This window comes from Solanum lycopersicum, chromosome 3 (assembly GCF_036512215.1).
Source record: "Solanum lycopersicum chromosome 3, SLM_r2.1".
Classification (NCBI taxonomy): Eukaryota; Viridiplantae; Streptophyta; class Magnoliopsida; order Solanales; family Solanaceae; genus Solanum; species Solanum lycopersicum.
In genome coordinates, this window is record NC_090802.1 from 5,742,019 (window position 1) to 5,765,655 (window position 23,637).

The 23,637-nt window shown below is 29.8% G+C and overlaps 2 protein-coding genes and 1 non-coding gene across 3 annotated transcripts; 2 read left to right on the top strand and 1 right to left on the bottom strand.

Annotated features, from left to right (window-relative positions):
• The first annotated feature begins 12,783 nt into the window (after positions 1–12,783).
• On the top strand, positions 12,784–17,455 carry LOC101260797 (thioredoxin reductase 2). Its single transcript, XM_004234453.5, has 2 exons — positions 12,784–14,064; positions 16,496–17,455. The coding sequence occupies exons 1-2, from the start codon at positions 13,149–13,151 to the stop codon at positions 16,564–16,566; spliced, it is 987 nt and encodes a 328-aa protein (XP_004234501.1). The 5' UTR covers positions 12,784–13,148; the 3' UTR covers positions 16,567–17,455.
• Positions 17,329–17,456, top strand: LOC112941237 (U6atac minor spliceosomal RNA). The gene has a single exon (XR_003246334.1). It is a non-coding gene; the product is annotated as a U6atac minor spliceosomal RNA (small nuclear RNA).
• Positions 17,457–17,922: 466 nt separating this feature from the next.
• HMG3 (3-hydroxy-3-methylglutaryl-coenzyme A reductase 3) lies at positions 17,923–21,891 on the bottom strand. The gene is made up of 4 exons (XM_069296265.1): positions 20,368–21,891; positions 19,406–19,587; positions 18,854–19,200; positions 17,923–18,539 (listed from the first exon to the last, which is right to left on the bottom strand). Exons 1-4 carry the CDS (start codon positions 21,441–21,443, stop codon positions 18,306–18,308), a joined length of 1,839 nt encoding a protein of 612 aa, XP_069152366.1. The 5' UTR covers positions 21,444–21,891; the 3' UTR covers positions 17,923–18,305.
• Between the last annotated feature and the right edge of the window lie 1,746 nt (positions 21,892–23,637).

Genomic DNA, 23,637 nt, shown 5'->3' on the forward strand with positions numbered 1-23,637 from the left:
GGGAAAAAAAATAAAACGGATACAAAAGTGTGATAAAAAATTAAACGAATACAAAAATGAAAAAATGAGGCGGATACAAAAATGTGACAAAAAATGAGGCAGATACAAAAATGTGATAAAAAAATGAGGCAGATACAAAAATGTGACAAAAAATATATAATGTATCCACCACATTTTTATTGTATCAGCCCTATTATGTATCCGTGTTTTTGTATATTTTTTGAGAAATTTTGGTCATTAGAAACTTATAAGGGACGAATGGTCATTTAGCCCTAAAAGTATGTTATTTATGTCATTTGCCCATAAAAAATTCTACCATATATCAAGAAAAATATATCTAGATACATATATTTTTGGTACCAGATACAATAAAATAGAGGGAGAGGCGAGCAAGATGGGAAAGAAGGCGATGGAAATAGTCATATATCTCATATATATATATAATCACTCACTATATACAACAAGATTTGTTATATATGTATTTCAGATACATGTGAATCTACTTGAATTTGTTATATATGTATTATTTGTTATATATATATGGAACAAAATACATCTGATTTGGCTCATTTATATTTGGACAAGAAATACATAAGAAAATTATATATACAATAATGTTTCTATCCTACAAAAAAAATTATCAAAAAAAATAAAAGGAAAATAATGTTGGAGAATATTATACTAAATTTTTTCCTAATGAGTAGAGGCTTTCTAGATAAACCAAAAATATTGTTGCACAAATCATACTTTTCACTATATTTTTCAACTTTGAATTCTCTCAATTTTTTTCTTGTTATATTGTAACACATTAAGAATTTCATATTACTTTCAAAATGTGATATCTTCACAATATGTGCACACAAATTTTAATGATTCCAATTTTCCAAAGTTTTCATTGTAAAGGTAAAATCATGTGACTCTCCCAATCGTCATTTTGAGACAAAATCGACAATTTGATATCTCTCTCCAAACCATTATTTTTGCACTTCAAAAACGGTTAATTTTCCTTTCACCTCTATCATCTTGTAATTAAAATTATATTCAACGGAATCATAAAGACATGTTAAAATTTTAAAAGTTTCAATTTTGACATCAAAACGCAACTATTTTCAATTTGAATGGAGGATACTCGTAACTCAAGATATAAGAAAATTATAAAATTTAGAAACACAATCTGTAACGTATTAAAGACTTCACTAGAAGCCATGAAAATATTTCGAAGATTATATTTAGCGGAATTGACTTTATTTTTGTATATTTCATTTTCTTCTCTCTATTGGATGAGAGTGGAGTTGGGGCCCATGCCTTATGATAGATTGTAAACCCTAATATATTAATTTTGGTAGTTTTATCGATTTCTTTTCCAAATATATATGGACTTATAGTATATAGGGAAAAGGGTCTGATATACCCCTCAACTTTGTCATTTGGAGCTGATATACCCCTCGTTATAAAAGTGGCTCATATATGTCCTTACCGTTATACAAACGCCTCAAATATACCCCTGCCGTTACAAAATGGCTCACATATACCCTTCATTTAACGGAAGTTAAAAAATTGATTTTAAATTTATATTTATTACTTCTAAATTTTTTTAAAAAAAATTATTTAGGGGGATATGATTCTTCTATCAAAGTTCAAGGTATATTTTAATTTTTTTCATACATAAATTATTTTTTGACTTCTTTTATTATAATTATTTGAATTTCTTATTCTTATTTTGTTTTTTTCTTCCATTCCTTAGTTTAAAGAATAAAATATTAAACTATTTTTTGTGTGTGTGCTGTAATTTAATTTCGTATTCGAAGAAAAAATTTGATCATCTACAATAAGTTTTACAAGAATATTAGTGAAACATAAATAAATTTGATTATCAAAATAATTATTATAAATTAGTCATTGAAACCAAAAAAACTCAAAAAATATGTTTGACGAGGATTAAATTAACTCATATGGGATTATATTTTTTAGAAAAAAATAATAAAAATTTAGATTAAAATTATTTTTTTTTCATTTCCGTTAGAGAAAAAGGATATATGTGAGCCATTTGTTTACAAGTAGGGGTATATATGAGTCACTTTCATTATAAGGGTATATCAGCTCCAAATGACAAAGTTGAGGGATATATCAGACCCTTTTCCCTAGTATATAAAAAGATTATATTCTCGAGAGTGAGAATCCTAAATAAACTCTATCTAATTAATTTAGAATTCAGATTACTTTATAATACTTTTTTATTTATTTAAATATTAATAGCATGTGAAAATACTTAGGAATATTTCTAAAAACAAAATGATTGTGTATGATAAAAATTTTGACTAACATTTTAAGATGTATTTTTTCATCATATTAATATGCAAAAAATTGTAATTTATAGTACTTTTCATATAGCTTTAGAATATCTATTTTTTTTTTTGTTTAAAATATCAAATTAATGTGATCTAATTTACCTTTGAAAAAAATTAGTCAAATTGACTTTCGATTAGCACAACATGACAAACAATTCTGGACAAAGGGAGTATAAAATTTCTTCACATTAACTACTTCAAATGTTTTCTAATTGGGAGTGATATATGGGTAATTAATTTGATTAATTGATCTTAACTAGGCACATGGTGTGCATCATCGGTTTGGTTTATGGCTTTTGATTTTTAAAAATGATATAATTGATAGTTAAATAAATAAGATATTTTATCGATTTTGGTCCTTAACAGTATGTTTTTTGGTTTAACCAATAAGAAAATGTTTTAAAATAAATATACAATTTCTTCAACAATTTTAATATGAGAAGACTATAGTGTAACTTTATTAATGCTCAAAAAACAGAATAAATAGAAATAACTAACAAGAAAAGAGAAATTAAGAGGAATAGGGTTCTTACTTTAGGGTTTTAACGTTTTGTACGGTAAGTTTCTCATTGAGATTAATATTCAATATTTATGTACAGATAAAGTAGTAAATACTACCGTCTTAAGTGAGTTATTGGTTTACCCAATAACCAATATCGTATATCAAAACAAACCAATAACCTGATAATATATTATTCTTTTTATAAAACTATTAAAGCCTTAATGGGTTATCGATTTACTCAATAACCAATATTCATAAATCAAAACCAACCAGTAACCCGATATTTTTTTTATTAAACCATTAAAAACTCGTTAATTCAATGCGGATAACTACAAGCCAATACCATTTTTAAAATCAAATATAGGTGAGAGTATAATATGTATATTCCGAACACAATTTATATCAATTGTATTTGTATCAGCATAAATATAATATACATTCATCTTTTATGTCAAATATATTTGTATTCAATCAAAGAGAGAATAAATACAATTAGATTCATTGTATTTCGGATTTCATACAAAATAAATAAAGAATATTATTTTTTTAAAAAAAGAATTTAATCTTGAAGTCTATTACTTCAATTTTTACCCAACAAGAAGAGGCTTTCTTCATAACCAAAAATGTTGTTGCACAAATTCTTTGCACTAAAATTTTTAACTTTGAATTCTCTCCAACTTTTTCTTGTGATATCATAACAAATATAATCCCATACACCAATTTCCAATCATATTAATTTCAAATATGATATCTTCATCATTATCCCAAGATGTGCACATAAAATTTAGTAATAATTACTGAAATACACTTCTTATATTTTTCTTATTTTCAATATACACTTCTATTTTCAGAAACCTCTAGAATTCCTTATTTCTTTAATGTATCCGAGCTATATATTAATGTATCTGATTTATTGTATAATGTATCCGAGCTACATATTATGTCCAGTTTATGTTATAATGTAGCTGAAATACTCTTTAATGTATCCGAGCTACATATTAACGTATGTGCTTTATGTTACTTTTTAAAGAATTAATGAAATCACAAACTAAAGAGAAATAAATTACAATTTCATATTAAAACTATGTGATTCCTAAAATTTATTCTAAAATATTCTAAAGTTTTTCCATGATAAAGGGATGTTAATTATGTGATACTCCCAATTATCATTTTCCAAAATCCACAACTTCATATCTCCCTCCCTATTATACTTGCACTTCAAGACAACTAATTTACCCTTCATTTCTATCATAATAATGGCTAGTGGGACATTTTAAATTTTTAAAAGTTTCAGCTCCGACATCAAATCCAACTATTTTCAATCCAAATTTTAGATACAAGAGAATTATGAAATTTAGAAACGTATTTTTAACGTGTTAAAGACTTGACTGGAAGCCATGAGAATATTTCAAACATTATCTCTTTGAGGACTGAACTTTATACCAAACTAATGCAATTTCTATTATTATGAAGTAAAACACACGTTACTTAATTTAGGTTAAGTATTTAAACACATGGTATACACGTATTGAATTGGTGTATACACCCGATGCGGATAAATTTTATAGACATAATTCATGTGGATCATACCTAAAACGAGATGATTGATTTATTCTAAAGAGTAACGCTTCTGCTTCCGTCGTTATGAAGTTGGAGTTGGAGTTCTATTTAACCATATATTTTTGCAAGGAATATTTAATATTTGAATGTACTTTTTTAAAAAATGACTTATACCTTGCATTTTCTAAAAACTAACAAAATCATCACACTCAATTAATTTACCTTAAATATACTGTCAAATTTGCTCTAAAAGAGTAATATCTCAAAATAGATAGCTAATCATGTATACAAGCTCCTAAATATTATTATAAATGTTTTTTCACTTTTTTTTGAAAATTTTGAAGTTAGAGTTTGAAGATGAAGATGGAGATATTCATGACTTGATTAGTGGTCTGGCATGCAATTAAATAGATTTACCTTAGAAATCGTATGTTTTCTTAAGTATGTTGTACTAGGGGACAATATCGAAAAATACAAAAACTTTTTTTCTTAGAAGGATTTAATTATTTTCCTCTGAATGACAAATTCAAAAATAAATACACATTATCGTGATTTGTGACCAAAGGTCGTCGGCTCCTCTGTCATTACTTATTAGGTCATCAACTTCCTTGATCTTATGACAATGGGAAAGCGTCAGGCTCTGTGTTTTGGTAAATAGTCATTTCAACCTATGCATCGATCGAATTGACTAAATAAATACAATATTTGAAAATGCGATTGAGAAAAATGAATTTTCAAACTATAGTAAAGTCTTTATCACAAATGTGAATTTCCCCTTATCTTTAGTCTCTTTAACTTTTATTTAATGTTGACCCATCCACTTGTATTTTATATTTGTATATTTGTAATAAATAAATATAAATAGAGACAACTCATTATTCCTTGTAATATATACATAATTCATTTTTCCATAAATAAAATGGCTTCTTCTCTCTCATATAGTCTGTTACATAAATAAAATGGCTTCTTCTCTCTCAGATAGTTTCACTTCCATTCCCATAATATTTACATAAATGTGTATAAACAATTTTAGAATAATATTTATTATTTATCAATCACTAATAGTAAAGAAATATATAATTTATTTTTTGGAAAAGGGTCAAAATTGTCCTTGAATTATGCGAAATAGATTATATATATCCTTCATTACATTTTGGGATAAAAAATACTGTCGTTATTATCCTAGGAGACCACAAATACCCTCAAGAGTTGACACCTAATTTTTTTAGTGACATGGCATGCCACATGAGACTAATCCCTCCATCTAAGCATTGTCAACTAAGATTCACTACAAAAGAACTTGATCTAATATCTCAAAATATTGCCACTAAAGGTTATGAGTGACTTTTAGTGACGACTAATAGTAAAACCTATTTTTTCAACAAAAAAATATGATAATTAATTTTCGATTGCAATTTAATTTTCTAAAATAAATAACTTACAAATATTAATATTAAAAACACCCAATATTATTATGAAAAATCATGAAAATTACTTCTCGATTCACATCTCCTATTATATAATGCATCACTGTACATTTTATACATTAACATATAACATAAAAATAAATCATACAGTATCTTCAAACCCCTACTTAATCGATAACATTTTTATTTTTTTTAAATACTGAAGAAAAAAACACAAAATTAAAATTTAATGTTAAAATATGGGTGTTAACTCTTGAGGGTATATGTGGTATCTTAGGATAATAGTAGGAGTATTTTTGATCCAAAATATAATAACGAAAGATATAAATAGTCTAATTCATATAGTTCAAGGGCAATTTTTACCTTTTTTCATTTTTTTTTTTAGAAAATATTCTTCATCGCACCGAACACACCCTTCATACTCCACTCTTTTGTCAATAATATATTCAAATTTTACGGGATAATTGAATAATGTCAAACAAAATTAAGAGTTTATCTTCAATACATCAAAATTATTTTCTAACGAAAATCGATTAATATAGCTTAATTGTAGTATATTTTTTTAGAGGCAATTTTATAAATGTTCCCAAAATTCATAACAAACAATTGACCCTATAACAATTAAATCATATCAATAATTGTTTTAATATTTTTTATTAATATGCGTATTTATTGGTGCTTAAATTTATTTTTGTTGTATTGCTCGATGATTTATAAACATTATCCAAAAAGGCATCCTTAAATAGCTCTAAAATATTCTTTGGACTTTCACTTGCTAATTTTTTTTTAAAAAAATAAAAAAAATTGAGTGGAAAATTGCTGTTACGACCGTCCAAATTTATTTATTTTATTATTCTAGTACTAAATATATGTGTAGTGGATGTATATTGTATATACCAATGTAATCGATACACACTATTCTTAATGAAATATTGGTTTTGTCTCAAATTATTTATTGCGATATTTTTTATATTATTATTTTTAAAATTATTAATTAGAAGTTTAACAATGTATACAATAATTAAAAACGAAATCATAATTAAAGATATTTAGTCAAAAAAGATTTTAAATCTTTTAAGACTATTACAGAAAAAACAATTGAAACTTTTGAAATAATAAATATTTTGAGATAATTACTTTTAAATAATTTGAGATAACTACTTTTAAAAACAGGACAGATAATTTGAATAAAGGAGTACATAATTAACCAAATTAAAATTTTATCTTTTAATCAAATAAATCTTACACGTTAATTAATTAATTGACCTTGTGTATATTGCATGACAGACGCAGAGGCATATCGGATACACGTAAATTCATGTTTTTTTTCAAAAATTATATATCATAGTGTTTTAATTTTTAATTTTTTTTGTTAAATCCAGATGTGTGAATCCATAATCGAAGTATCATATATTGCGATGATGATTGAGTATGCCATTCAGTGAGATGAGAAATTTGACAATATATATCTCTTATATTATTTTTCTTTCTAAAATTAGGTAACACCTCTCAAAGTGTTATTGATCGTACTTTTAACGTTTTAACTAATTAATAATTTCAAATTTGAATCTATAATTTTAAAATTTTAATTTTATGAATCTAAATATCAAATTGACACTAAAAAAAAGTACAAATTACATGAAGATTTTCTTGTGGATTAATATGAAAATTCAGAGAAAATTATTTTCCTGTAATTTTTCATACTAATTCTCAAGAAAATCCCTATTTAATTCACAATTTTCTTATAATGTGATTAAATTCACTTTTTTATAATAGTGCATCTATCATCCTGAAATTCAGAATATGCCTTATCGAAGGTAGTAATCTACTTGTTAATATAATTTATTGGACAACAGATTTTGTGATTATTAATTTGTTAATCGACTAATTTGTTATGCTTATCTAATCTTAATCTCACAACTACTCCAGTCACTTTGGTTTGTGAAATATAAGACACTTTCCCTATTTTTCTATCGTTTGTCTCCCTTTATTCTGTCTTGATTATATTCTCAATAAAAAAGAATAATGTCACCCAATTATTGACAAATTTAATTTTTATTTATTTCAGCAAATTTCATTAAAATATTTCTTAAAAGATATTGAACTGAAAATATCTAATGTATATATTAGTAGATACTTTATTACATGTATTCAGGTTTTTAATTGGAATAACGTGTTTCTATCAAATACTTTTAATTTAAATTTTGAACTTTTTTCTATACATGTTCTCAAACATTTATTGAGAAGTTAACTTAACTATGTTAAATATACCATTTCCTTCAAATATGTATATACATCAACCTCGATTGAAAGGGCCTAAGGTTTTACGACTTACTGAAGCAAATACATACAGTTAAAAAGAGGTGACAAATCTTAATAAGTTAATATTTCTACACAATAAATACGTGAAAACACATTCAGATATTATTTTTTTCAAAATTTAAATTAAAATTGTATAATACAAATACTATATCATATGTTCATATCCTCAATTAAAACAAATATTCATTTGAGTTTCTGAATACTTTATTGTATTTTCAAATGTTTAATTAAAACAAGACCTCATTCAAATATCTTAAACTTAAAACACTTTATTATATGTTATGAGGTTTAATTAAAAACAAATCTTTATTTAAGTGTCTATACACTTATTACTCTCTCGGTCCCTTTTTATTTCTTCGCTTTTTCTTCAATAGTTGTTTCTAATTCTTTGTTCATTTTGACAAATTAAAAAAGGACAATTTATTTACCTATTATACACTCAATTAAATGACTAGTTACTTTGAAAAATGTAGAACTTTTCATCCACTTCATAATTAATAGGGTAAAATTGTAAACTAATTACGCCATTAATTATTTTCTTAATAGGTATAACAATTCAAAAATAAACAAGAAAAAATTAAACGAAAAAAATACATATTTAGATATTCAATTGAAATAAATATTAATTCAAATATTTAAACACGTTATTATATATTCAGATGCTTAATTAAAACAAATCTCCGACTATCTAAACCATTTTTTTTTTAAGTCTTACAAATCCGCGTTTAGACCATCAAAAAGTCTCCTCCAAAAACACCCCATTTTCCAAGTTATTTCCCTTTTCCACTCACCAACTTGAAATCATTGCTATTCTTCATTCAATTTCCACACTTATTTATAACACAAAATTTCCATCCAAAAATTTAAAAAAAAAAAAACAAAAAAAATTCATCATTTTTGTAAAATATAATAATATCATGAGTCATATGGGATACAAGAGAGTAATAATTGGAAGAAAAAAATGTTATGGAGTAAGAGGAATTAAGTTAAATTCAAGAAAATTTTCAGTTCAAAGATTACAAGTGAAGTTCTTGAATTTTTTCAAGATTTTGAGAAAATCAATTTGTGGGAATTTGTTAATTTTGTTGAAGAAGAATTTTAGTGGAAGAAAACAAAGAGATGAGAAGAATTTGGTGAAGAAAAAAGTTGATTATGGTATGTATGGTAATAGCAATGATTATAAATTAAAGTCTTTTACAAATTCAAATTCATTTTATGCTGAGGCTATTGCTGATTGTTTGGATTTCATCAAGAGGAATTCTCTTTCCATCGAGGAAAATCATGAAACTTCAATGTTGAAATAATTACAATAACTGATCAGAGGTTTCACGTTCGAGTTCTGAAAATAAAAGAAAAATTTTCAAAAGGTCGAAGAGATTGCAAGTCTAACAAGAGGTGTAATGATTGAGTTCGAGTTCCAAAAAGTTGAAGGTTGAAAAGATTGCAACTCTAACGAGAGCTCTTGGTTTTATGAATTGAAGTTATGAAAATAGAAATATTCCCAAAAAGATAGAAAAGATGGCAAGTCGATGGAGAGGTCTTGAATTCGAATCGTGAAAATTGAGAATATTTTTTTAATAAGCTCAACGCGATTGATGATTCAAATTACCCAGATTAATGAGTTTTGTCCATCTAAAAAGAAAGTCAAAATCTTTGTAAATATTATTAAGATAAGTACTATAGATTTCCACCTTGATTTTTATTTTCTTTATTTAATGTTGTATTTCTTTGAGTTGTTTGATTATATGGTACCTTAGGTTTAATTCAGGTGAAAATTGCCTGGTCATGAGATTTGAAATAGAACATTTTTTTGTTTTGTTCTTGTTGATGTTTTTGTTTGTATTACATTAGATACAGTTCTGTTTGTCCTTGTGTTTCCTCTTGTTGAATGGTTAGATTGGAAATGTTGTGGACCTTTCAAAGGAACAAAATTACAATGAAAATAGGACAAGTTTTGTTGTATGAATGGGGCTCTCCTCCCGAGGTCTCGGGTTAATAGAGAGCGTTTTTCATCCAATAAGACGTTACGTGGTGTAAATTTGAAGTAATAATCAAATTTCAATGTAGGTATTGTCTACCAAACCAGATGTATTGATAATTTGGTATCAGTAAAAAAAATCTTTCTTCTGTCTTAAAATCAGTGTTATTTTAATAAAAATCATGTCAATTAAGAAATCATCAACAAAAATAATGTATAATTTACTAAAAACTACTCTTATTTAATAAATATCCCTTAAAAATTAAACATTATTAAAAAGATAATATATGATGGCATAGTTTGATATAAAAAAAAAACATACTAAAATTTTATTTTGAATACTTAATTGAGATGAATAGGGTACTTATATAAGTAATCTATTTATAAATAAATCTCTCCGTCTCACTTTATAAGATACTTGAATTTTAAGATTTAATAAGTTAATATTTGACTGTAAGTTTTTCATAGGTTTTTTAAGAATTTTGAATATTAGTCATTTTAAGCTATGATATTTTTTACGTAATTTATAAATATATAAATTTCATTTTAAAAAATTAAAGATTCTGTGTGCAATTTTTTATTAAACTTAATTGCTTGACTTTTAAAAAATAAAATGTGTCACATAAATTGGAACGGAGAGAGTAGTATGTGCCTTATTTTAAGGAGAAGGTTCTTATTAGGTATAGGTGAAAGATTCAAAAAATTATGTAGCCACCTAACAAAAGTCTATTATATTGACCATAACTATAAAATCAATAAAAGTTGATGTTGTTGAAAGAGGGTTTGAAAAATTAATATAATTTATTAGATTAAGGGCCATCCTGTTTTTCAAACTTTGGGAAAGTTCACTAGTTATGTCTCCATGATGATAATCACTTTTGCTTTGATTAGTCAAATGTTGAGATTAAAGTCTCTTTATCTTTAATCATTTCATTAGAATGTTTACTTAATACTTCATCTGTCCCTATTTAGTTGTCCACTTTAAAAAAGACACACATATTATGAGAATAATAATTAACATATTGAAATTATAATTTTATCCTTAATAAATATGCTTTCAAGAAGAATGAATTAAAACTTAAAATTTTTCAAAAAGTTTAAAGGAATTTAAAGATATAATAGAATTTTTTTTTTATTCTTTCTTGATTTGTCAAAATTTACAAGTAAATAAGAATATCTAAAAGAGGAAATACAAACAAATAAATAGGAACAGATGGAGTAAAATAATAATGTCTCTCGCATCTCATGAATTCATATTGCTTTATTTATAATATCATGATTCAAAATTTATTATTATCATACTAAATAGAATAAAAGTAAAAATTAAGTTCAATAACAATAATAATAATAATATGACTAGAAGTTGTGAAACAAGTTTAAAATTTAATTTTCGCTGATATAATATTTTTAATTAAATTTGCATTATTATTTACGATATGTGGTTTTTTGAGACATCTATCAAATTAAGTTTTGAACCAAACTTCATAAGAAATCTGTGAAGTAAGAATCTCTTCGATTGTCAAATCTTATAATAACTAAAATAATTTACCAAAATATTTTTTTAATCAACAACTATGTCAGAGAGTTTTTTTTTTTTTTTTGGGGTTGTCTGTGTTGTTATTTACTTATTTTATTCACTAGTCCAAACTTTACTTATTATGTTTTTAATGTTTATCAATAGTGTAAATTAATTTTATATCGTTCAAGCATTTTACTAATTATGACGTGTTATTTAATTAAGACAGCAAAAGTAATATTTCCTCCGTTCAGTACTATTTGTTATAATTTCTATTTCTAGAGTCAAATTTTAAGAATTTTGATTAATATTTTAAAATGTATATGTGTAAAAAATTGTAATTTATAGTGTTTTTCATATAGTTTTAAATATTAATTTTTTAATTAAAAAAATATAGAATTAATATAATCTAATTTAACTTTAAAAATTAGTCAAACACTTTTAAAATGCACAACATAATAAATAAAAGTGGATGAAGAGAGTGTTGTTCATCTTGTATTCGAAACATACTTAGAACATCTTTGTAAGACAATAAAGTTTAAGAACATTTTTACAACTAGAAAATTAAAACTAGTAGCGAAACTAGATTCAGAAACAGATTTTAAAAAAAAATATATGAAATATTTTTCTTAAAGAATAATTGTTTTACAAATATTTTTTTGACTCTAGTTTCGCTATCAGTTTTAATTTTCTAAGTTATGAAAATGTTCTTAAACTTTGTTGTCTAACAAAGATGTTCAAAGTTTTTGTTCTAAGTATGTTTGGAATACGAGATGAACAACGGAGAGTACTTGCTAATAACCATCTATCCCTTATTGCAAAGAGAAAAAAAAAAACACAATCCAAATGGTGCAACGACTGTTAAGGTATTGAATTCGAATTCTCAAACATAAAGACAAATTTTTTGACTTAGAGTCTAGTTTCATATTTTTATTTTTGATTGTTTCAAACTTAATTATCTTACAATATAATAATATTTGCTTTTGAGCAAAATGAAATTTATCCGCTCATAAGTCATATGTATGACTTATTTTGTTTGTCACTTTGTTTCTAAGTGAATTTTAATTATTTTTTTAATATCAAATTTTAATAGTTAAACAAATAACTAAGCCGCTAACAATCTATAACCGATAATCCAATATTAGATATTCTACAATGATTTACGTATCTACAAATTAATAATAAGAAAATCGAACTAATAAACTTCAAAATTGGACTCAACTAACTGATACGCAACCCTACTTGGCTGTGGCCATTTAGTTTGCTAACCGCTATTTGAATTTGGCGCCAAAGTAAGCCCGCCCAAAAATGAAAATATGAAAAAACCAAACCCGCCAAAATCCGACCCATTTTGAAACAAAGTGACCCGTAACTATTGGTCACATGTCATAAAGATCCACTCCAGAAAGCCCAATAACAATATCAACTCTCCGCCGTCGCCGTCGTCGTCGCCGCCACCAACCACCATTATTACCGGGTCGCTAACATAACATCTATGGCGGACATACAGAAGACCAAAGTCTGCATCATCGGAAGTGGACCGGCAGCTCACACCGCCGCCATTTACGCAGCACGCGCCGAGCTAAAACCGATCCTTTTTGAAGGATGGATGGCCAATGATATCGCGCCAGGTGGGCAGCTCACAACCACCTCCGAGGTCGAGAATTTCCCCGGTTTCCCGGAAGGACTTGCCGGTGGTGAACTCATGGACCGGTGCCGTGCTCAATCTGTTCGATTCGGTACACAGATCTTCACTGAAACTGTAAGTAACGTTGATTTCTCCGCTAGTCCTTTCAAGGTCATGTCCGATGAAAGGACTGTACTAGCAGATACTGTTATTATCGCTACTGGTGCTGTTGCCAAGCGGCTTGAATTTCCAGGATCCGGCGACGGGGCAAATGGATATTGGAATCGCGGGATCTCGGCTTGCGCTGTGTGTGACGGCGCAGCTCCGATCTTCCGTAACAAGCCTTTGGCGGTGATCGGCGGTGGAGATTCAGCAATGGAAGAAGCTACATTTCTGACGAAATATGGTTCAAAAGTGTATATAATTCATAGAAGAGATGAATTTAGGGCTTCGAAGATTATGCGAAATAGGGCATTGAGTAACCCTAAGATAGAGGTGATTTGGAATTCTGCTGTGGTGGAGGCATATGGGGAGAAGTCTTTGGGGGGATTAAAGGTGGAAAATGTGGTTACTGGAGAGGTATCAGATTTGGAGGTTTCGGGTTTGTTCTTTGCTATTGGGCATGAACCAGCTACCAAATTTTTGGATGGACAACTGCAGTTGGATGCTGAGAGATATGTTGCAACCGTGCCAGGGACGACAAAGACTAGCATTAGAGGTGTATTCGCTGCTGGTGATGTGCAAGATAAGAAGTACCGGCAAGCCATCACTGCTGCTGGTTCAGGTAGTGTTCCTAATTTTACTTTGCTGTTTGCTCTTTGTTAGTTTGCTTCATTGAGCATAGCTACTGCTTCTCTATTGGTTGTGTCTGATGAATGTCATTGAGTTGAAAATACAACAGTGCTGAAGAATCCCCATTTCAACAAGAAAACTAAGCCTCAATTGAAGCCCGTCTGAATCTTGGGCTATTAGCACATAGATGGATGCGAAGTCATATAAATAATCCAAAATCCAGTTTTTTTGAAGTTAATTAAAATTCACTCTAGTTTGGTGATTGTCTATAGTTTTGACTGTTAAGGATTGGATAATACTTTGTCCTTCTTGGAAATACAGAACTAATATTAGCAATTTGACCCTTTTATTTTCTGAGCTAGAAGTAAAGCATCAATATGTTTTAAAGCATGCTGCTTTGATAACAAGTGTACAAGGATTTTATGATACACGACCTTGATAGATGCTGAGAATAAGGAGGCACTTTCTATCATATTAAGAAAGTGCTTCAAAGGAAGCATTCCTCATAGCAGCTACAGAAGTAGCACCCTGCATTTTTTGTTAATTGATTACCTATCTCTACTTTTTAGGGAAGGTTGGCTGGCTCTATTGAATGAGAATTAGGTTATCAAAGTTTGAAAATAGGAGATTCTCAAAAACTATTCAATTAGTAGCGTCAAGTGTCGATACTGACTTCCAGGAGAATCATAGATGTATGTAATAAAAGAAGTGAGGTTCCTATTTAGCAAATGTGTAGTGGTTCAAAATGTTGATCAGGGTAAAGATCTATTCTGCTTATAGCTTAGTAAATGAAACTTCTCAAGGCTCAATGCCATTTAAGAGAGAATGAGAAGAAGGATATCATATAGGAGTAGCAAAAAAATACATAATGAATACAAATGGAAGTTGATTAAGAGGAAATGAAGCATCCTGCTGCTCCTGGTATAACCAGAAATTTTCTTTATGCATTGTTTATAAGAATTAGTATGTCCTTTGGAAGTGTTGTGGAAGAGCTTTTCTCTTCATTTCTTTTTTTTGCAAAGTCACTTGATTATGGTTTGGCTTTTTCCCAAGATTTTGCTGGACAATTAGTGAAAAATCACTTCCAATTAAAGAGAAATGGAAAAACAACCCTTAATAAACAATAAATTTGTAGCCCTTGATATTAATAAAAAAGATACTTCTGTAGTCCATTATGATGGTATCTTGTAAGGATTGCTTGAGCAGAAAGCAACTTCCTGAGATAGGTATAATGTTTTTCACCTCAAGGGAATAGTGTAGTGCATTGATATATCTTTGAGCAATAGTTCTCTGGAAAATTGTTTCAATGAGCTTGAGAGTTTCTGGAGGTAAAAGTATTTGATAGGAAGTTGCTTGCCAATTTTTCTTAGTGTACTAGCCTGGACCATGGTTAAGTTGTCTCCATATGACCCTATCACGGGTTCGACCCATGGAATCAACTAATGATGATTGTATCGGGATAAGCTGCCTACAGTACATCACATTCCTTGGAGTGCGTCCCTTCTCTGGACCGTGATGTAGGATGCTTTGTGCATTGGACTTTTTCCTTTTTTTAAATACCAGCATGGACCACAATATAATGATCAGCCAACATATATTTTTCCAACAATTATTTCTAGTGAACTGATTTCTTGTTTTGGCTAGTGCTACTATAATCTCCTGTCATAGTTGTCCCATGGAAAAGAATTTTCTTTCCATCTAAAGTGGAAACTTTAATCATTTCTTCCGGTCCAATATTATACAACTCAAATATAAAATAAATTGGTTATACACCTTTCATAACACAGTTCTGCACTTTTTGAAATCTAAAAACAGTGACCTTCATTTGATTCTATAATCTTTTGATATCATTATACTTATAGGAGGTTTATATGCCAAGTCAACAAATGTCAAGCAGTGCATTTGTTATGTTGGCACCTTTCAGTGCTAACCCCGACTTCCAAAACTATTGATCAGTGTCGATCCTGTAAGGAGTATTACATTAACCAATTTTGAACTGTTAACATTTATATGCGACGGGCTTCATAAGTGGGCTGTTGTTCTTTCTGACACAATGAGTCGCTTTACTATTTTGATTTGGTGGAGAATGTGAATCTCCATTATATTACTGATCTCTAGCTGGTTTTAAGTCAATGATTTATCTCACAAACATTCAACAATGCACGTTTCTCAACTCCCTGAATTAACCAGTATTTCGACACATGTTTTGAAGAGAGTAGTTTTCAAGGGGTAAGCTTTATACTGAATGCATGCAATATGCTGTTTATGCAAATTTCAGATCTAGTGTCAGTTTACGACAATGATCATATATGGTCTATTGTTAGTCTGTATGTGTGTGTTGATATCCTTTCTAGAACTGTCTTAATATTGATTGATTTCAGGTATAAAAGTTAGTGATCTCTTTGAAAAAACTTGTTTTGCAGGATGCATGGCCGCGTTGGATGCAGAGCATTATTTGCAAGAACTTGGTGCCCAAGAAGGAAAGAGTGATTGATAGCATGGCAGCCTTGCCACGAAAGAATCGGTATTTGCTTAAATTCCGTATCTGTTAAAATAAATTATTGTTATCATGAATTTATCGATGAGAAGAAACTATTTTGCAACGATTTACAAACCTTTGGTACCTCAAGGTTTGGATGAATTTGATGGATACAATGGCTAGCATTTGCTTCATTGCAATTCTATCGTTGTGGTCAGTCTTTCATACTTTGAAGAGATGTAATTTTGTAATCAAAGATAAGATGGCGTTTGATTAATTTTGAATGACTTAAAAACAACCTCGGAATGCGTACACTTTACCTTTCCCAAACTCCACTTTGTAATGATAGGGGACCTATTACTAGGGGTGGATCCACGGTACATGACGATTCACATGAATTTAATAGCTTTTGTTTAAACTATGTATATGTATTAACAATTCATTAAATATTTTTATTGAGAAAAGGAGGATATATATTAACTTAAGATCGTTATATAACTTCAAACTCTAAATTCGTAACACTAATAAAGAGTAAGTGTGTCCAACATGCTAGACTAAACTTGTTTGATACAAGCAGTAAATGTATATTGTATTGGTAATATTAAAATCTCTGATTTAAAAGTTACTCATTAGTCAATGATATCTTTTAATATCTTGTTTTTTTTTTCTAGCTTAAAGTTGCTAAAGACATTGAGAAAAGTCTACCAAATTGTCCCACATCGCCAATATATGAAACTTTTTTTGTGTTTATATGAATTGATAGCTTGGTGTAAGACTGTGTTCGTAGAAAGGAGAGATGGTTGGCATCTCCCCCGACAGGGACGGGAACGGCCTTCGGGCTTTACCTGTTATCAGACACATCCGGTTAAGGCTACCCACTTCGGTGGATCTTACCCAATTTTTTCATTTTAATATATAGAGGATGATAATTAAGATAAAAAGTACTTGTCAAATATCTATCATAGATGTCTCAAAATAATTAACACCGACTCAATGGAGTCATAAATATGAATTTTAAATTATATGGTGAATGAACGAAATGATTCATATAAGTAATGACGAAATCAGAGTTTACTTTTAAGAAAATTCAAATATGAAAAAATAATCACGCAAATAAGAAACTAATAAAACAATTATATATTTATACACACACATTCAATCCTAGATGATTTTGTCAAACTCATGCATGGCAGCACGTTAAAGGTAATCTTATAAAAAAAAATGTGATTTTCTGTATCTGTTTTATTTAATTGATATCGATTTGTTAAAAAAAATTATATTATATATATAAATAATATATTTAATTACATAAATGTTGTCAATTTTCAATACGGTAATTGTGAAATAATGAATTTTAAGTAAATATTAGTATTTTTTTAAGTATCTGACAAGAGAAAGGATTTTATTTAAAAAGATACAACACTACGTGCAGAGCAAAACAATACCCATATTGAGATGCCATTTTAATTTTTGGCCCTAAATTACAAAGTAATAGTACAAAATTAGAAGACATTATAAGGTCATCCACCTTGACACATATTGAAACTTATTAATAATACCAACTACCTTATCCCCACATATCTTTTTTTTTAAAAAAATATTTGCATATATTAATACATATAACACAGCATACAGATCATCTTGTCTCCAATAATATGAAAATATTAATCCTTTATTGCAAAGATGATGATGATTATATATATATTTCAAGAAAATCTGTACAATTTTTGAAGCATTAGCTGCGTTGTTGCATATTACTTTGTGACATCTTTGCATGATCTATTGTATTTCATGTGGCTCTTAACAAGTTGCCCAGCTGAGATAGCTGACATGAGGGATAGCTCACCCGCGAGAACCGAACCTGCTACTATTGTGGCCAAAAGCCTTGCATTTGACCCTGGTGCCTCTCTGTTGGCACCTTTCACTCCTAATAAGTTCAAGCAAGCTGATTGCGATGCTAGTTGAGTTCCTCCTCCTACTGTACCCACCTGATAAATCACAACGACATGCATAATAAGTATCATGAAGAAACTCATGCTTCCATGACCTAGTTTTAGTAGTACCAACAACAACAACGACATACCTAGTGTAGAGTGTACACAAACTTAGGCGTAGAGAGGTTGTTTTCGATAAAAGCATAAAGGACTCATATAGACAGCTATAACTTCCTTGGGGTTTGACGCATAGTTGATTTAAAACTCCATTAAATGATATCGTTAAAAGCGTCACATGTAAAAGTTTGGGGGTGGAAAGACGGTGTACCAAGAATATAACGATAAGTAGCAACATGTTTAATGCATACCTCAATTGAAGGCATGGTGACGGATATATGGAGGTCCTTGCCATCATTTACAGCCTCCATCATAGTGATGCAGTGAGAGCTTTCAATATTTTGAGCCGGGTCTTGGCCAGTGGCTAAATATACAGCTGAGACAATATTGCTGGCATGGGCGTTGAAGCCACCAAGTGCACCAGCCATGGCAGAGCCAGTGAGGTTTTTAAGCATGTTCAGCTCAACTAGAGCAGCAACCTCAGTTTTCAGAACTTTCTTCACCACCTCTTCCTTGATGATTGCCTCACAAACTACCGACTTTCCTCTCCCCTCAATCCAATTAACTGCTGCTGGTTTCTTGTCCGAGCAATAGTTCCCTGTCATAGTTCAACAATTCCAATTAATAAGTGTCTACAGATCATGGGGATAAAAAGAAGAAAATAAATTAGGTGTGCAGTAGTTGAGGCTTGTCGTTACATTACATTGGCATTAGGTAGTATGTAAATCAAGTATACATGAAAAACCAATGAACATGGGGTATCAAAAAGGATTTTTCTTTTTAGAAAAAGGTAGGTGGAGTACCAGATATGCCAATGATGTCCATGTCGGGGTACTCATTCTGAAGGTAATCAAGAACGTTTTGTACACCTTTGGAAACCATGTTCATTCCCATCGCGTCACCAGTGCTACAGCTAAACCTCATGTATAGATTCTTTCCAGCTATTGCACATTGAATGTTCTGTAATCTGGCAAATCTGCTTGATCTGTAAAGTCCAAATCAAAAACAAAGTTATACAACTAGTATTGGTTGTAGAATGATGACATGTTGATTCCAAAAATCATTCGATTCATCCAAGGAAACGAAAATGACAGATATTGAAGTAACAGACAAATCTAATAAAATCATAAAGAAACAAAAAATGGCTTCATTCACTGAACATATCAACATCAATCGATCTTCAAAAGGAAAACACATTAAGAGAAGATGTCCGAGATATTAGTCAACAATAGAAGAAAGAAGGGAAGATTCAGATGTTCTCATCTACCATACTGTTTGAACACTTCCGTGGTAACTTTCATCAACTACAAAGCAAAATACTACTCTCTTTCAATTCGTTTGCTTGATTTTGACTAACACGAGTTCAAGAGAGAGAAAAAGAACTTATAAATCACGTGAACTAAAGAAATGTCGAATGTACCAAAATGCCCTTAGAATTAACGAGTTGCCAAAAAATGAAAGAGCCGTTACAGACTAAATAGGAAAGCAAGACAAACAAATTGAAACGTAGGGAGTATATACATTTTACTTTATACTATTTTCAAGAATTTACATTTATAAAGCTATTCAACTCCTGGACTTGAATATGATGATATTTCTATACTTTTAACCATAACTTAATACTTTTCATAACTATTATGATATATAAGTCAAATTTAAGGGATTACTATGATTCTATTAGCTTCATAGCAAAAGATATATGCAGTAAAATGAGTATAAGCATATTAAAAATCAAAACTTGAACACGAAGAACGAGAACACTCACTTATTGAATACAACAGATAGAGTCTCGAAATTCATTGTATCCTCGACGAAGAACTTCAACTCTGCAGCTCTCTTTGCGCTGCCGAACCTAACTACAGGAGCTCTAGTCATCCCATCTCTAAACAAAACACTGGTAGCGCCACCGGAAACATAAATGGCTTTACAACCCCTGTTAGTACTAGCAACTAAACATCCTTCTGTGGTTGCCATTGGCACAGAAAACTCATTCCCATTAAGCAGCAAAGGTCCAGCTATTCCCACTGGTATTTGAATATACCCAATTGGCATCTCACAACACTGTCCAAGAATTGATTCATAATCAAATCCATCTAATGGTAACCCATCCAATGACTTCCCTGAACTCCTCTGTAACGCCTCTTTTCGAATAAAAGCAGCTCTTTTACAGTCACCCAACTTAGATTCCAATGAATATGATGGTATTCTCCCTTCCACCACCGATTTGATAATCACCTCATCGTCCTCTAACGAAAATGGTGTGATTATCTGAGCATCTTTTTCATCAACAGGTACAGATTTCATTGGGATATTTCGTCGAACAGGTGGTGATGTAACAGTTGTATCAATAAATTGTTCTGGGGTTTCATCTTCAACGTCCCAAGAATCATTATTTCCTTTAGAAACGAAAGATTGAACAAACCCAATACCAAAGAACCCCAACAGATAAATAACTGAAGCGATCAACGAAAAGATAGCAACTAATTCAGAAAAGTTGAGCACGTGGAGTGGAATTCCATTACGGATCTTCTCACGCCATCTGTGTAGAAGAAAATACATGACAGAGAAAAACATGGTGAAGAACAAACCATTTGTAAGATACAACGGTAATGGAAGAGCATCTGAAGCTTTAACAGAGGAATCTTGATTATGGGGTCTGAGAGGTTCTCCGGAGGAAATGTGTTTGGAAGCGTCAAGGGGTTTTACAGCTCGCCGGCGAACGTCCATCGTGAAAATTTTCCGGTCGCCGGAATTTACAGAGAAGAAATGGAGAAATGTGAGGAAGTATTGTGAGTGTTGAAGCTGTTGTATCGGAAATGCATTTATAGCCCAAAAAAACATCGGCTGGAGTTCTTGACTTTTATGGCCACACTTTAAATTAAAATTTTTACTTTTTTTTTTAGAAAAAAAAATAATTTTGTCTATTGGTAAAAAAAAAATATTTTTTTCATAAATTACGTTTGCCTATCAATTTTGGCGTCAACAATTTAGTTCATTAGGTCTTTTAGTTTTGTTTGTGATTTATCATATATTGAATCTATTTATCTATAATAATTCTCACATCGGCGTTACCTCATTCTGACAAATTAGTAAATTTTTTTTTTCTTTTTCTTCTTCATTTTACTGCTTAATGTTTATTATCGTTAAGGTTATTTATAGCTTTATTAGTTTACAGAATGTCTTTTTTTATACAACCGATGATCTTTACTTATATTTAACTACTTTTAAGCTAATTACTTTCAATTGTAACCTTAGTGATGATTCCTTCTATATTTACATTCACCTTCACTACCTACATATGTTATTATACTTTCAATTAATTGCATGACGTTGAATTTATGGCTTCTTTGTTAATTCTCTCTTTTCTTTTATTGTATATGTGATATCATTCGAGTTCGCTATGAACTCTCGCCTTCCCTCTGCATTTCGAGAGAGAACTATCAAGGCTCGAAATTCCTTATCAAGTCAATCTGTCACCCAAACCTACGAATGGATGTCAAAATGTTTAGAATTTGAAGAATTCAAAACAAGTTGGAAGAGTTGAAAAACTTGGGGCAATTAACCCAAGTTTATTTTTAAATTATCGCATTGTATTTATTTTGGGCATAAGCCCTTGTTGCTTTTCTATATTCTCTATTTTTTTATTATCATTTAGTCTAGCACAGGTACGAAAGAAAGTCAAATGGGTCAAAAACCCAAAATAGGTGGGTCCAAAATTCTGATCAAGGCGAACAGAAAATCAAGATTTGGACCCAAATCTCTCTCCCTCTTTATATGTTTTTCAATTATTTGTTGTTTTGTTTGTCGCTAGTTTAAAGTTAGAGTAATCCGTATCCCCACAAAACGCCACTTTAGTTTTAACGATTCGATCAAATAAAGTAAATGGCTTAAAAGATTTTACAAATTAAAACTCATTTAGAAAAATAATTTTTCACTTTCAAAACAATCTTAATGATTTTTGACATTCATTTTCAAACAACTCCAAGAAATATCTGATCACAATTTTAAATTTTAGCCAAGTTAAGTTAGTTATCGATAACCGCAAGTTAGCGGATATTTTAGGGGCCTAACACATTCCTAAAATATTAATGTGAATCCAGGACTCCCCTAAAAAATGTTTTCAAATGATTTTATCTGTATAAGTCTTTTAGAAACGTTATTTTTCTTGATTTTTCTCAATAATTAAGTGGCGACTCTAAAAGTAAAAAATTTTCAAAACAAATAATATTTTTCGATAAAACAGAAATGGCGACTCTGCTGGGTAGATTGGAGGATTCTAACTTTAAAAACTAACTTTATTTGGCTGTTTGTAATATTTGTTTATTTATTTACTTTACCTTATTGTTTAATTGTTGCATTTTCATGACATTTTTCCGTCAAAGGACAAATAAATGCATTAGGAAAACGAAAGTTATGTGGCTTTCCACGGCTTTCTTTAGAAATACACAAAAAAATTCATTTAGAAGTATCAAACAAATAGTTGGAATGCGGTCATCCGACATTGTTTGGTAGCTTCACCCCGAGGTTTGTCCGACTCGGGTAACCGTCAACTTGAAATCTATTCTAGTAAGACTAAGCTAGAACGAAATCAAAACCAAAAATTAAGCATTAGCCTAAGATGACTTAATATCCAAGCTGTATTAAGTCTATTTAGTAGAAACCCACCAAAATTGTATCTAAGGTCTCCGACCTAACGACACATCATTTTATCTAACATTTGAATTATGTACGTGTGAAAAGCAATTTGGGGTGGGTAAACCTAACTAGTTTCTATTTTGTTGATATGGATCGTTTCCCAAAGTTTGACGTGGTCATAGCAGCACCACCTCAACTCACAATGTGGTATAATAATCTCGATGTAAATCATAAAAAAACTCTCAACAAATACGTGGATGCATTGACAGAATTGATCAACATGAACGGTTGATCAGAATTAGTTGAGGTCCTCACGGGATATTGGGTGGGATAGCCAACGAATGGTGTTCTAATTTGGAACCGTTGAAATTACCCTGACTTTGGAGGAGATCAGAGACTG

Excerpts from the sequence above, each read along its gene's own strand:
- LOC101260797 (XM_004234453.5), top strand. The coding sequence starts at position 13,149 with ATGGCGGACATACAGAAGACCAAAGTCTGCATCATCGGAAGTGGACCG. Across the intron at positions 14,065-16,495 it reads CATCACTGCTGCTGGTTCAG|GATGCATGGCCGCGTTGGAT; the intron begins GTAGTGTTCCTA and ends CTTGTTTTGCAG.
- HMG3 (XM_069296265.1), bottom strand. The coding sequence starts at position 21,443 with ATGTTTTTTTGGGCTATAAATGCATTTCCGATACAACAGCTTCAACAC. Across the intron at positions 19,201-19,405 it reads GGACATCATTGGCATATCTG|GGAACTATTGCTCGGACAAG; the intron begins GTACTCCACCTA and ends GAACTATGACAG. Across the intron at positions 18,540-18,853 it reads TCACCATGCCTTCAATTGAG|GTGGGTACAGTAGGAGGAGG; the intron begins GTATGCATTAAA and ends GTGATTTATCAG.